At 45.5% G+C, this 14,637-nt stretch overlaps 1 protein-coding gene across 3 annotated transcripts in view; it reads left to right on the forward strand.

The window, feature by feature from the left end:
- Positions 1 to 14,637, forward strand: part of FMN1 (formin 1) — a 374,657-nt gene that overhangs the window by 115,550 nt on the left and 244,470 nt on the right. For all 3 annotated transcript variants that reach the window (XM_066608501.1, XM_066608502.1, XM_066608503.1), the window contains 2 exons: positions 296 to 413; positions 12,965 to 13,026. In XM_066608501.1, the coding sequence (XP_066464598.1) occupies positions 296 to 413; positions 12,965 to 13,026 (180 nt within the window). The remainder of the gene's footprint in view (positions 1 to 295; positions 414 to 12,964; positions 13,027 to 14,637) is intronic.

The following is a 14,637-nucleotide window of genomic DNA, read 5'->3' on the forward strand; positions in this document are numbered from 1 at the left end:
ATACAAATACACTAGCCAAGCTGAGCATGCATGTGTTCTAAATGGAAAGAGTGGATTAAGCTACCACCAAACACCTTTGGCATGTTTAAATCGAACAGACCCATTTGCCTTTTCCCCGACATTTGCATTGGGAAAAGCTGGGACACCCTCATTCACACTGGATGGTCGGCCATCGATTGGCATATTTTGGGCTATTTATGTCAACCTATTAGTTTACAAGAAGTTTTTTAATAACCTCGAGAACCTTTTTTGTTTGCCCTTTTGAGTCTCACCATTTCTCTACATTCTATTGCAGCCAGACAATAGTCCATCTGAACCAGAGGATCGAACACCTGGGAGATTGCAGGCTGTGTGGCCACCCCCGAAACCAAAGGATGAGGAGGAGAAAGTAGGTCTGAAGTACACTGAAGCAGGTGGGTCAACATCTGCACTTCAACAACATTTCTAGCTATGCCGTCAATAGGCCCTAAAAGGTACTGTCTGGGGAAAAACTGATACTGTTATGACTAGTGCATGGTCCAAAGGGATTATGACTAGTGCATGGTCCAAAGGGATTATTACATGAGACTTTTTTTTTTTTCTAGCGGTCATGTGCAGGCCCTCACAGGCCTTGCAATGGTCATAACACAGTACTTTGTTATATCTGGAATGTTTCTTTTAAAAACGTTATCCCAGGAAGAAAGCACTTGGCTGTATGTCCTAATTAGAACCCTCCAATGCAACTCCATGCTTTACACGGGTAACCGTTCATTTGAATAGTCTGCATATAACTGCATTTCGTCTTCCATGGCTAATGCAGAAATTGTAACATCTGTTAGGCTAAAAAAGGCCTATGTCCATCTAATTTAGTTTATTGGTTTTGTTCACAGCGATGCGACAGACACCGCTCAAAAACCCACAGGTTGGGTATTGTAGTTCGCCCATTCCATTTGTAGCTGTAGTTGCCTGCTTTGATATGTCCTCCTTAACTACTGGTCCCCAAAACTGTACAAGTCACTGGTCATTACACACATGGAATACTGTGTAAAGAGGAAGAACAATACTCTCATCATGTGCCCCTAGACCTCTTTTGATTCCCCCCATTATCCTATTTGCCTTGGCAGCAGCTGCCTGACACTGGCTGCTCCAGTTGAGTTTACAATGAACTAAGATCCCCAAGTCCTTTTCAATGTCAGTGTTACCCAGAGGTTTCACATAAACATTGGAGAGTTGTCTATCCCTGCCATTATCGGCTACTACTAAACCAATGTATATGGGGGTTCTTGCATTGCCAGCTTGACTTCAGTATAAGCACTAGAGATGAGCGAGTATACTCGCTAAGGCACATTACTCGAGCAAGTAGTGCCTTAGCCGAGTATCACCCTGCTCGTCTCTAAAGATTCGGGGGCCGCCGCGGGTGACAGGTGAGTTGCGGGGGAGAGCGGGCGGGGGAGAGCGGGCGGGAGAGAGGGAGATCTCCCCTCCGTTCCTCCCTGCTCTCCCCGCCCCCCGCAGGCCCCGAATCTTTAGAGACGAGCGGGGAGATATTCGGCTAAGGCACTACTCGATCGAGTAATGTGCCTTAGCGAGTATACTCGCTCATCTCTAATAAGCACAGAATGTGTAACATAAAGGATCTTTTACATGTAATGATTATCTTTCAAATTTGCACAATTTTTTTAAAATATCGTTCAGCGCAAACACAGCCAGTGATTGAACTACTAACGAACATTAGTTCAGTTCTCGTTAGTCAACGATTGAACAATATGTGAAGGCAATTGCAAACTCTTAATCTGCCTGTATAAACAGGCTGCACAAGGGAACTCACATTGTTTGCTCATGTTAACAATTTATTGCTTCATGTAAAAGGAGCCTAGGGGCTCATGTCCATGGGCGGTTTTTCACCATGTATTATGCATGCGTTGCCTGGCCATGTGATACAGTGCATGGAGTCAATGGCCTGTCATTGATCCACGCACATGTACGTGTAAACACTGTGTGTAGATACGCACAAGAAATAGATCTCAGCATGCTCTATTTCTTTGCGTACCACACAGCGTGAGCCCTATACACTTGTATAGGCAGTCCCAAATACATACGTGATGTAGAGCAGCAACTAGAGGATGACTATGCTCACATCCGATCCTTCATGATACAAACTTTATTCTAGACATCAGTCCACTGCATCAGCTGCTACGTTTCAACTGGGCACTGCAGTCTTTGTCAAGCATAGTAGACAAGCATGGGCAGTATATGCACTACATGGCATATGGCGGCATTTTCATATGCAACCCATCTATGAAGCAGAGCGGGGAATTTAAAAAGAAAAAACTACTGCGCATGTCCGTGTAATACGTGGGCATGCACAGTACACTCCCAGCCATACATGGTCTTTGCTGGCAAACCCGCTATTTACAAGTACAGCTAAAATGCTGCAGGGAGACCCGCAGCATGCTACCAATATGCCGTGGATACGAGGACCAAGGGTCCGTGTACACAAAACAATATATCGTTTGAATGAGCAAACAATGTCCGAATTCGCTCAGGCAGGCAGATACATCGTTGGCTCGTTCAAACCAGTAATCATTCAGTCATTCACATTCACCGTATAAGTGACTGAATGATTGATAATTAAACCGAACGATTAGTGAACAATTATTTTTATGCCTGCATAAAACGAAAACTATCAATTTGTGGTTGGTCCGATCGTTGGCACCGTTTACACTGTACAATTGTTCGTTTTCACTCGTTTGAACAATTTTTGGAACAATCGTTTTTTGTAAAAGTAGCCTAACTCATTTGTTGACCTAGTGATTGGCAGCTCCAAGAACAAATATTTCATTGATTACTCTACGGATGTGACACGATCCTTCTTGAATTCACTGCTTGCATGAGACTGTATTATGCTAGAGGAGATAAGTGAGCTGTGATTGATGACTTGTTGTTCCGTGTTGAGAGGCAATGTAATAGAGGAACGCACGCGGGTGTACCATGTTGTCATACTGCTACAGAAATAGGAAGTGTACCGCCCGTCTTGTGCCCAGTCAATATTCTAAATACATGCTGATGTCAGTCATTCCAGTTATGTAGAGCATGGTGCGATTAGCTGTGACACCGTATAGCACAAGTCATGCAGATGTTCGTAGTAATGGTAAATTGACTTGAATTTACAAACATTCATACGGTTCAGGGAGCGCAGAGAGAGCAGTCTTAAAGGGGTATTCCCATCTTGGCGAGATGTGAAAATCCGACCACCTATTTCTGACCACCCGTCGGAAACAGCTGGGTGCTTCACCGCTGTTTGCATAGTTCTTATCAAAGTGAGCAAAAGCTACCGAAACGGCATAGCACTGCTTAGTACACAGTTTCCGTAACTCCCTGCGCTGGGGCTTATTTGCTATTCAAAATACAATAGTTACCTAGCGCAAATTATACCGGCAGTGCTTGCGCCACATTAATCATGTGTTTTTAGACACTTTTTCAACCAGTTTTTTCTGACTTGTTTGAAGAAGGGGCGTGGCCTAAATTTGCCATTATATTGCGGCACAATTTTTGGCGGAAACTAACCCAAATAATAGGTGATCTAAACTTAGACTAAACAGTTTAATGAAAATTTTGAAGCCATTGCCTGGAATGGGTTGTAAAGAGGTAAAAAATAAAGAATCTACTTCTCCTTTTTCTTAATATTTTACCAGCTTTGACTTCAAAAAGTGTATCAATATGGCATGTGTAAAACCACCGTGAAAGTGCTGTCCGCTCATACGCAAGTACTGCTTACTCCTATAATTAAGTTCTGCATGGTCTTTGCTGCAGTGGACACATTCTTTGGTTTTTCAACATCTGACCAAATTCTCTTCTTAATACATTTGGGGTTTGCTACAATGTCTAAGGCCTTCGGCCGGCTCCACACAGAATCCGACCCTGTACCTAACCAGAATTCTCGCGTACCTGTCTTTTTTTCAAATTTTTTCCTATGCTGCGGATGGTCCGCACGACAAGCTGTCGGACATGCACAGTACAGTTGGGGTTTCCCCGCTTTTTTTTTGTTTTGTTTTTAAATCTTGACTTTCCCGCGCCATCGCTAGGCAATGACGTGGGTACCTGCAACCTTTTTGCAATTTCATTGCATAACGGCCATGTGTCAGATGGCTTCCATTGACTTCAATGGAAGCCATCCGTCCAGAATCTGCACTGAATTAGAGCATGGTGCAATTTTTTTACATTTTTATTCCCCACTCATAGACTGGAAAAAACATTTTTCCATAGCATACTGGGGGCGGTATTTGCTGTGAAATCCGGAAGCGGGCAACCGCTACGAATTCCAGAATGCAAATCCTGCTGTGTGCAGTCGGCCCTATACATACATTTTTTGTTACGTGAAGAACACACTGTTTTCACTGCATGTGTAATATGTAGAGATGAGCGAGCATGCTCGGATAAGTGAGTTACTCCAGCGAGCCTCACTCTTCCCGATAAACTGCATTCTTGTTCGAGCGTGCTCGGGGGGTGGGGGGTGGGGGGGGGATAGCAGAGGAGAGAGAGAGGGGGATCTCTATCTTTCTTCCCCCGCCCCGCCCCCCGCTACTCACCGCCGACCCCTTTTCCCCCCAAGCACGCTCGGACAAGAATGCAGTTACTCGAGAAGAGCAAGGCTCGCTCGAGTAACTGACTTATCAGAGCGTGCTCGCTCATCTCTAGTAATATGCATTTTTGATGTACATTTTTACATCTGTGTTGCATCTGTATTCATGGAGTTTTTTTTCACTTGCGCAAACAAAGCCCAATTGATGTCACACTTTTTCCATTTGTCTCTTGGTAACATGGGTAAAAAATGCAGTGAATTTGCATGCAGCTGTGTATTTGCTGTGTTTCTATGTGATCCTATAGGCTTCTGTCTGTAATACGGCCCAAAATTGGACATAATGCAATACGGGCATAAACACATCTGAATACACTAATGCAAATCAATGGTGTTGCATGCTGTTCATATTACATTAAGTCTGTATTAAATAATACAGACTTAATATGGGCAGAAAATGCATCCATATCCACGAGGCCTAAAGGTCCATTTATGGGGAGGGGGTTGGAGGAGGTGATCGGCCAAACAACTCTTCATTCATGATAATTGTCCAGTGCAAGTACGCCCATTGGTTTAATGCTGAACGATGAAACACAGGTTCGTTCAGTACATTTATAGCAATGGTAATTCAGTGCAACTAGGGTTCTGTACTGCGTGAAGTATGTGATCAGGGTCGCCCCCATCCACAGATTTCTACCCCAATAGTTTGCCATTTTTTAAAAGAAAAAAGGTAAAGCACTACATAGGGTGATGCCATATATAATGTAAAATATGAGGCACCCAAGAAAGGCGATTAACTTGGTGGTGGGGTGTGTATGAATTGCCACAATAACAAATCAACTGAGATGAATACAAGCGCCCCTTGTAATTTGCTTATCTCTATCAATAAGGCGGCTATGCAGTGCTACTAGGAAATGGTACTGCTTGTCCCTAATTGGGTATGCTTGTTAACACCTATTCAGGCACCCTTAATAATTGGTACCACTTATCTTCACCATGTGGGATACATGGTGTCAAGGTGTATTCCCATGCTTCAGATGTATCTCCATCGTTAGGCCGGCTGCACACAGGCAGGTCGGATTCCGCATGCAGGAATCGCAGCAGAATCTGACCCTGTGCCCAGCCGGCACCTGCGCATACCTGGATTTTCCTCTTTTCTGTACTGCAGATAGTCCACACGGTCTGCCGTCCGACAAGTGTGGTACAGATTTTTTTTTTTTCAAACTCCTGCATTTCTCGCGGAATTGGCGGCCTGTCCGCAATGTCAATTGGTCGGATGGCTTCCATTGACTTCAGCCGAAGCTGTCCGTGCGGGTTCCGCAGGAAAATGGAGCATGCTTCGATTTACTTTTTTTTTTCATCCACGAGCAGAAACTGCAATTAATGTTCGCCCATGTGCATGAGGAATCATGTTTGTATTGCATGCTATGGGCAGTATTTGCTGTAGAATCGGTAGGCGGTTGCCCGCTCCAGATTCCGCAATTCAAATCCGCCCGTGTACATTCACCCTTAATGTGGGCAGAAAATTGTTTGCCAGCAGCAAGTCCCTTTGTTTGTTCGCCTCCATGACTATTCATATAAACCACAATACAGTAATTGCGGCATGTAATACTGAGTGGCGACCGGCGTTGCTTGCGGCTTGTTACAGGCAATAGCTGGCCTTGTCAAAGGATCTTCAGAAATACATATATATGCAGAAGCAGAAATCTCTCACTGGACTGCAGACTGATGGGTGTTAGGTCGGTCTTAGGCTGGGTTCTCACAGGGCGGATTCTCAGCGGAAATCTCGCGGTTTGGCCGCAGCGAAAAAACGCAAGATTTCCCCGGAAGAACCGCCGCTGCAAAACCAGCGGCGGCTTTGATGCGGCCTGACATGCTGCGGTTGGCAAATCCGTGCCGTAGCCGCGGCTTCTGGCGGCTTAGCCGCAGCGGATTTGCCGTCCCGTGTGGACGAGATTTCTGAGAAATCTCGTCCGCACGGCTGGTCAATCCTGGGATTAGCGGCCATATGCGGATTTGCCGCGGTGAAGTTTCGCACAGAATTTCCGCGGCAAATCCGCCCCGTGTGAACCCAGCCTTACACGACCTGAATTGTGGATTTCACAATCGTCGTCCACGTAGACGATATGCAGTAATACATGGGCATTGAAAGGCATGGACTTTCAAAGTTTCACTCACTTGCAGGTAGGAATTGCGTATTCCGCAAGTGGAAGAACAATAGCGGCATGTTTTGTTTTAACACGAATTCCACCTATATAGGCTCCATTGATCTCTGTGGATGCGAGCTATCAGCAGTGCATACTGTAAACAAGATTTTTCTTGCTTTTTTTTTTTTAGCTTATTTTCCAAACTTTAACACTTACGTCCCCTGCGAGGTCATAGAAGACCTCTGGGGGATATTCACAATGTGCTTTTTTTTTTCCTAACTTCAAAGTTTTCCACTATAATTGTGGCATCCATCGGGGCCCCAGTTATAGGGGAAAAAATCCCCCAACTGTGACAGTCACTGGCAGAGCTGATCAGGTTCTGTTAAGACCCAGCAGCTTTGCTGTGCAAGGTGGCACCCGGTGATCAAGCCATTTTTGGGTCAGTAGAGGAAACTGCATTTCCTTTTCCTCTATTCTCTACAGATCGCTCATCCAGGGCTATGTAGACTGTAAAAGAGGAGGCGGAGGCTCTTAACTGCTTCTGTCTTCTCATCCAGGTCTGGGCGCCTCACCTGTTCCTGCTAGATCTCAGGAGCTTTAAAACTGCACTGTATATTTACTATAGTATGCTATTAAAGCCCAGGACCTATCACTGTGTGTATAATCTAGTGTGTGAGTGCGTCTAGAGCTAGCGCTTGGTTCTAAGTGGATTACATTTTGTTATTTTGTATGCAAACAAGTTACTATCTATCTGTATTATGTATGTCCTGCAAGGATTCTAAATATATATGTGAGCAAGGTGAATGGTTTAACACTCCACCCAGACGTGACAAATATACACATGTAACTGATGACAAATTGTGGAATAATTCGATGATTGAGATGATTAAACCTTCCCTTCACAATGTATCGCCTAGATAAGATGGGAGTAGAGCACTGCCATGCAGGCTCACACCCTTCTGTATTTGAAGCGACTCCTTTGGCAAACATGATCATGCAGAAGGTGATTGTCATATGCTGAGGCTGAACTCCGTGATGACGTTATGTCACCTGCTACAGACTGCAGAGGTCTGACCCTAAATTATTAGTTCTTTGGGCCACTTACCATGAAATAGAAGTCTATTTCAGCCAACTGACCTTGACGCGTGTGCACCTACTATACCACTCAGATAACTACTAGATGGATATGCCGTTCTGGGTTCTGGCAAGCCGTGTGAGCTGGTTATCGCTCGGCTTTCCCATAATCTGATATAGGGCCGGATTTTTAGAAGTGTGCCAGATGATAACTCTGGGAAGGGCTTTGTCATTGGTGACTTATGGATTTTTGGGGATATATGGCAAAACCTCTACATGTAAAGGCAGATAATGGTAAATGCTGTGGCATTACAACTAGCATTGAGAGGGTTTATAAGATTATGAAAAAGGGTCTGATGATGATCCTCTTTTGCGTCTGGGCTGCGTCTGATATTGTGGCTCCTCAACATTTGAATGGGCTGTAAAAACAGATACAGCCAATGGACAAAAATGGCGCAGTTTGTGGGGAAAAAAAATATATTCTTTTCTTGCTCAACCCCTTCAAAACCAATTCTGTTTGTGCCTTAATGACTAAGCCAAATTTTGGAAATATAGCATTTGTCACTTTTAACAGAGAATGAAAGTACCTTTAACACAGGCTGATAGTCACATCGATAATTGCTCAAGAAAATTACGAGGAACTGTGGGCCCGTGCGAACACAACCCCTGACAGGGCACTGAGAAGTTGCTTAGTAGTCACTAGCCATTCTGTTTTAGCTCACTGAGACTAGTGAGTGACTTCTCACTCAGCATAAGGCTGCTGCACACAGGCGATCTGGATTCCGCATTCAGGAGCCTGCAACGGAATTCGGCTCGGACCCCAGCCCGCGACCCTGGGTCCCTTCTCTTTTCTGCATTGCAGATGACCGCGAGAGCATGTGCAGTACAGATTATTTTTTTCTTAAATCCTTGTTTTCCAGCGCTGTCGCTAGACGATGATGCGCGTACCCGCTGCCTATCTCTGCAATTTCAATTGCATTTGGATTGTGGGTCGGATGGCTTCCATTTACTTCAGTGGAAGCCGTCCATGCTGATTCAGCAGTGAAATTGAGATTTTAAATCCGCTTGCGGAAATCACAATCGCCATCCGCTCATGTGAACAAACATGTGAATGTTCTATTCTTTCAATGTGTGTGGAATACTGCGGATCGTAGATTCTGCAATTCTGCTTAGGCCGGCCGCACACGACCAGATTTGAAGTAGCTCCATCTTTGAGCGACTACCTGTTTGCAGTGAATGGAGGTCCGTAACTAGAAGAGATCTCCGGCCCGCTCCGCTTTTATTCTATGGTAGATTGTTTCTGTATGAAAGCAGCGGAGCAAGTGTTCTGGGATGGTTGTCAGACATTGATGCGCCCGATAGTTGTACCAAGGTACCTTAACTCTGTAACATCCAACACTGTACTTTATTTAGGTGGTAAAAGGAAACTTATGTGATTTGCATACAAATTTGTTAACACCAAAATTGAGGGAAATTATTTGAAACTGTTGAAAAAAAAACACCCAACTGTAGTATGCCATATGTACATAGTGTACAAATTTACTTCAGATATGTATTTCCACTTATAATCGATCGTCCACTAAGTGAAAAATATACATTTCCATCGCATGGAGCCCAGCAAGCAGCATTGTAAGTTTACAGTGGGCGGTCGCAAAGCGGTTAAGGCATGTCATACTAAATCTAAAATAAAATGTTTCAAAATACCAAGCTGGCTTGGTGATTAGATCATTGTTTAATTGCTGTACTTTACTGCTTTGTGACATCTCTAAATCTGGGTCTTTTAGGCTGGGTTCACATGGTACAGATTTGCTGCGGTTTGCCGTTGCGTATCTGTATCTGGGTCGGCCAATATCACTGCAGTTTTAAGGTCACACAGAAGAGTGAATCAAAAAGAAATACCTCCGTGTCTGTAACTTTTTGTCTTGAACTTTTTGATTATGAATGGCTTTGAATAATGTTATATAGGAGTCCTTTACTAATGTATGCTTTCTTTTTTTCAGACTAAAGGCCTATTTAGACACAACGATTATCGCTCAAAATTAATGGATTTTGAGTGATAATCATTGTATCTAAACGTGCGGCCATCGTGCACTATTCGTTGATCGCTTAGCTTTAGCAAGCTAAAAGTCAGAGATGACTCTTATCAGCGTCGCCTGCTGAGTTCTCAGCGGGATACCGCTAATAATACTCTTTCAGCTGGTATCCCGCTCGGAGCTTGATAGCTCCAAGAGCAAGGCAGCTGTCAGCGCTCCTGCTGTTCTCGGAGCTATCAGCTCAGCGGGCTACCAGCTGAGTGCTCCTAGAACAAAGCAGCTGTATGCAGATGACAGGCTCCTACTGTCTTCTGCATGAAGCGGCAACCTTCATTTACATGCTAATAAACTCTTAAGTAGCTACTTAAGAGCTTATGCAAAGTTATTGCTCAAAACTGTCACTCAAACTGCTGTTTTGAGCGATTTTTGAGCAATGAGAACCATGGGTCTGAGGCTAAAACAAGAGCTGTCATTGCACTTCTGGAGAAAGAGAGGTGTGCACCTGAGGATAGGCTAGAGAATGTTGATGGGGACGCTGTAATACACATTAGCAATGTGCAGCGTTGATTGAAGAACTTTCGAGCTGGAGATAAAGTTCTGAAATGACAGATAAGCGGAGGAGTGGCCGTCTGTCAACATCAGTCACCGATGAGAACTTACAACGGGCTGATGAGTTGATTCGAGGCGACAAACGGAGCACACTTCAGGATGTTGCTGATGTACTGTGCGTGTCCCCTAAACATTTTTCAGCCAAACTTTCTTAGGCCTCAGGTTCATTGGTGGATCTTATTCTGTATGTGGGAGCCTGCAGCGGAATCTGACCCTACCCATGGCTGATGACACTGCTTACCACTCCGGATCTTCTGTTTTCTTCACTGCGGATGTGTGCGGTAGCGCCGGCCACTGCACATGCGCGGTGGAGTTCTTTTTGTTTTTCTTTTTTTAAACTCCTGCTTTCCTGCGGAATCCGTGGCCCGTCCTCAAGTCAATTGTGGACGGGACGGGATCAGACAGCTGCCATTGACTTCAATGGAAGCTGTCCATGTGGGAACTGCACTGAAATGGAGCATGCTGCGATTTGTTTTCCTGACTAAAAGGTCCAAAAAACAAACCCACATAGTTTAATTTTAGCTGCGGACACTTTCTTTATGGGTGACTTGAACTGCGAATCGTCCCCGCATGGATTCTGCACTTCAAGTCCGCCGGTGGACATTGGGCCTTAGGTGCACACCCATCTTCCCCCAGAAGTTCAAAGACTGCTCTTGGTTTTAGCCTCAGATTCAGAATTCTAATCACTGTTTAAAAAAAATAAAATAAAATACACATTCTCTATAACAGGGGTCCCCAACTCCAGTCCTTAGGGACCACCAACAGGTCATGTTTTTAGGATATCCTATGGTAAGAACACCTGTGGCAATGTCTTAGGCACTGACCATAATTACATCACCTGTGCAATACTGAGGAAATCCTGAAAACATGACCTGTTGGCGGTCCCTGAGGACTGGAGTTGGGGAACACTGCTCTATAACCTCATTCATAGCCATTCAGGCAGTCGAACAGGTAACAAGTTGGACATGGTAACATTACTTTTTGATTCACAATTTATTTATTTATTTATTTTTTTCAAGACTACTTAAAGGCTCTTACCTGCCTAAATCACCATAAACTTTATGGTACTCTAAGGTGAGGTGACAGGGAATCGGGCAAGTTATTTTTCATACTCTCCTAGTTCCTGTGAAGTCCGTGCACCAGGCAAAAATCAGACTCTTTCAGAGTCTCGTGTGCACATTTTCCTATACAAGTCTATGGGAGAGCTCGTGTACAGGACTCTGAAAACAGTCGGATATGCAGAATTTGCAGGTGGGAACTACAGGAACCAGAAAGCAGGAACCAGAAAGCAGGTAAGTATGAAAAATGCCTCACCCGCCTCCCTGTCGCCTCACAATAAATGTATTGTGCTTTAAGCAAATGACAGGTTCCCTTTAACATATGCTATGCCTGGTAATGCAGCAGTATAGCCCCGTGCCAGATCAGCACAGAGATTTGCCATTTGGGCTGTAACTTGGCACCAATGATTTCCATATTACTGGTTGCAGAAATTTTGCAAGAAGATGTAACTAAGAAATGGCTGTAGACAGGTTTTAGCAGCCAGACAAGACTACATATATTAATAGACTGAATCATCGTCATGAAACCACAAGTATCTTTGCTTCGTTTGTTTTCTTAGTACTGTACATCTTTGTTCTTTGGAATACAAATGCCCAAACTTCAGATTTAAAGGGAACCTGTCCCTTGCCTAAAACGCTATAAACTAATTTACAACGCTGCTAGGCAAGGTGATGGGGTCGGGTGATACATTTTTGTATTTGCCAACTCCTTGGTTCCCGCGTTGTCGGCGGCTGGAGTCCACACGGCGGTGCATGAAAATCTGATTCTTTTTTCGTAGTCCTGCGCACACGCTCTCCCATAGGTCTGTATGTTAAAGGGCCATAGTTCTAGTTGGTTACTCTTTTGAAATGGACACAACTTTGTATACAACTATAGAACGCAGAGAAAAGGCAACCCAATTAATCGCTGTAATCAACCATTTTGAGATAGGCTTACTGTTTGTTCCTCAGTGGTATAAAAAAAAACCCACAGAAATCTAGGAACTCTATACTTTATAGAGTTGTATGCAAATAAGGAAGATGGAACAATACCTCTGCAGCGCCATCTATTGGTTAGCAGCCTTCCTGCAAATCTATGTCCGACCCTTTATACAGGTCTATGCAATAATGATTGGGAATTGAAAACCAAACCAGAATCCATACACAGAGCTGTTTCGGGGTGTTTGCCCCTCATCAGTGTGCAGTAGGTTTCTGGCTTGGCTAATGAGAGGCCCATGACATGAGTTGAGAAGCTATCATAACTCCTAGGAGAGCACCTAGAAGGTGAATGGGGAGACTTTTATAAGGCCATTCATGCTCCTCTGGGAAATATATGCAAATAAGGAAGATGGAACAATACCTTTGCAGCGCCACCTAATGGATGGCAGCATTCCTGCAAATCAATGTTTGACTCTTCATATAGGTCTATTTTATAGAGATGGTAATGCAATAGTAGTGGGATGAGCTATGATATCACTCTTTAATTCTTATTACGTTTTCTTACAGAATACCAAGCTGCCATTTTACAACAAAAGAGGAAGCACAAAGAGGAGTTGGAAAGTTTGAAGGTAATTGACCTTATTCTATAAGCCTACTGGACTTTCTGATTTCTGCATTTTTTGACACTTTTGTGCTTGTTTACTGTATATCAGAACAAAACCATGTAACATTACAGATGTAGACTAGTCATAGCATCCAATATGTTTTCATTTTCCTACTGATGCTTTAAAATGGTTCCAGATTTAAACTATTGATGACCCTTTCTCAGGATGGATAGGTAATTATAATTGGTGGCAGATCGGCAGGAGCCTGACACCTGTAACCCCGCTGATCATTGGCACCACTGTACTAAGACCCCTTTACACAGGCCAATAATCATTTTGGATTCCCACGATCCAGCGATAATCTGCACAATTATCATTCCGTGTAAATGCATGCTCTAACTGAACAATGAATGAGTTAGTCACGGGCTGGAGCGGGAGGGGCCGTGGCCCCTTTAAGAGGAAGCCCGGCATGACGAGGGGGACCAGATAGCCGGTAGTCAGGAAAGGGTTAAAGTTGGGAATAGGTGGAGATAGAAAGTGCTAGAAGGTTGAGGTGAGGGTCAGGATAGGTGGAAAGTTTAGTGGGAGGGGGGTTATATATAGTGGGGGCGCTTCGTGGGTGGTCACCTTGAGAGGAGATTACAGAGAGTGAGAGGACAGAGCGTGTGAGCAGAAGAAGAAGTAAAACTGACCTTGAAAGATGGATAACGTGGAGAAGATGCTGGAGGAGCTCAGGGCAGCGGCAAGCCGTTATGGTCCTGACTGGCTGCAGGCTCAAGTCGCAGGAGCGCTGGGGAGCGGAGCGGCAGCTGAAGCAGAGGAGACTTCGGGACCACGTGAGCCGGAGCGGAGAGCTCGTCGGGCACGACCTCCTCAGCGACTTGTAGCGGAGGACAGCGCTCCCAGGTCTCGCCGGCGGCTCAGGAGTCCCTCAGGGGACCCTTGCAGTTCCGTTTCCCTCCCCAAGCCTCGGGGACGGGAGGCGCGGCTGCGGAGGAGTCCTATGCAGCCACCGGTGAGCACGGCGAGCAGGAACACTCGACCCCGCCGGGGGGCGGGGCCTGCGGCGCCGGGCAGCATGGAGGAGAATGCCAGGACGGATGTCTCCCCCGGTGATGTACCGGCTGGGGGAGCATCCAGCAAGAGATCGCAGGCAGCAGGGACGGCTGTGAGAGCCGGAGGCAGCGGCAGAGACAGGAGAAGCAGCACGGTGGCCCCTGTTGGTGAAGTGCCGGCCAGGGGGCGGACCGGGTCCAGCACAAGTCGGCGACAGTTTGTTCAGGAGCCCGCAGGGACGAGCGCGGGCAGGCTTCGTTCGGTGGTGATCGTTCCACAGCGGGAGGAAAGTCGCCAGGAGCAGGACGGTTCGGATGGGACCAGCAGCGACGCGGATGTCCAGGACCTCGCAGGGCCGGCTGGTGGGGACACAGCCTCCATGCAGCCAGGTGAGCAATGCTCATTGTCATGCTTGTCTAATAATGCATTTGTGGGTCAGTTAAGGGGAGCAGGTGTTAATGTGGGGGAGGACAGTCTTTTAAGGGGGGTATTTGGGGGTGAGTTAAGGGAGCTTATGGGTAATGTTCGGGAATTGTTACAGAGGTGTGAAGGGGGCTTAGGGGCGGGGGTGGGGGCCCC

The sequence above is a fragment of the Eleutherodactylus coqui genome, chromosome 6 (assembly GCF_035609145.1).
Source record: "Eleutherodactylus coqui strain aEleCoq1 chromosome 6, aEleCoq1.hap1, whole genome shotgun sequence".
NCBI lineage: Eukaryota > Metazoa > Chordata > Amphibia > Anura > Eleutherodactylidae > Eleutherodactylus > Eleutherodactylus coqui.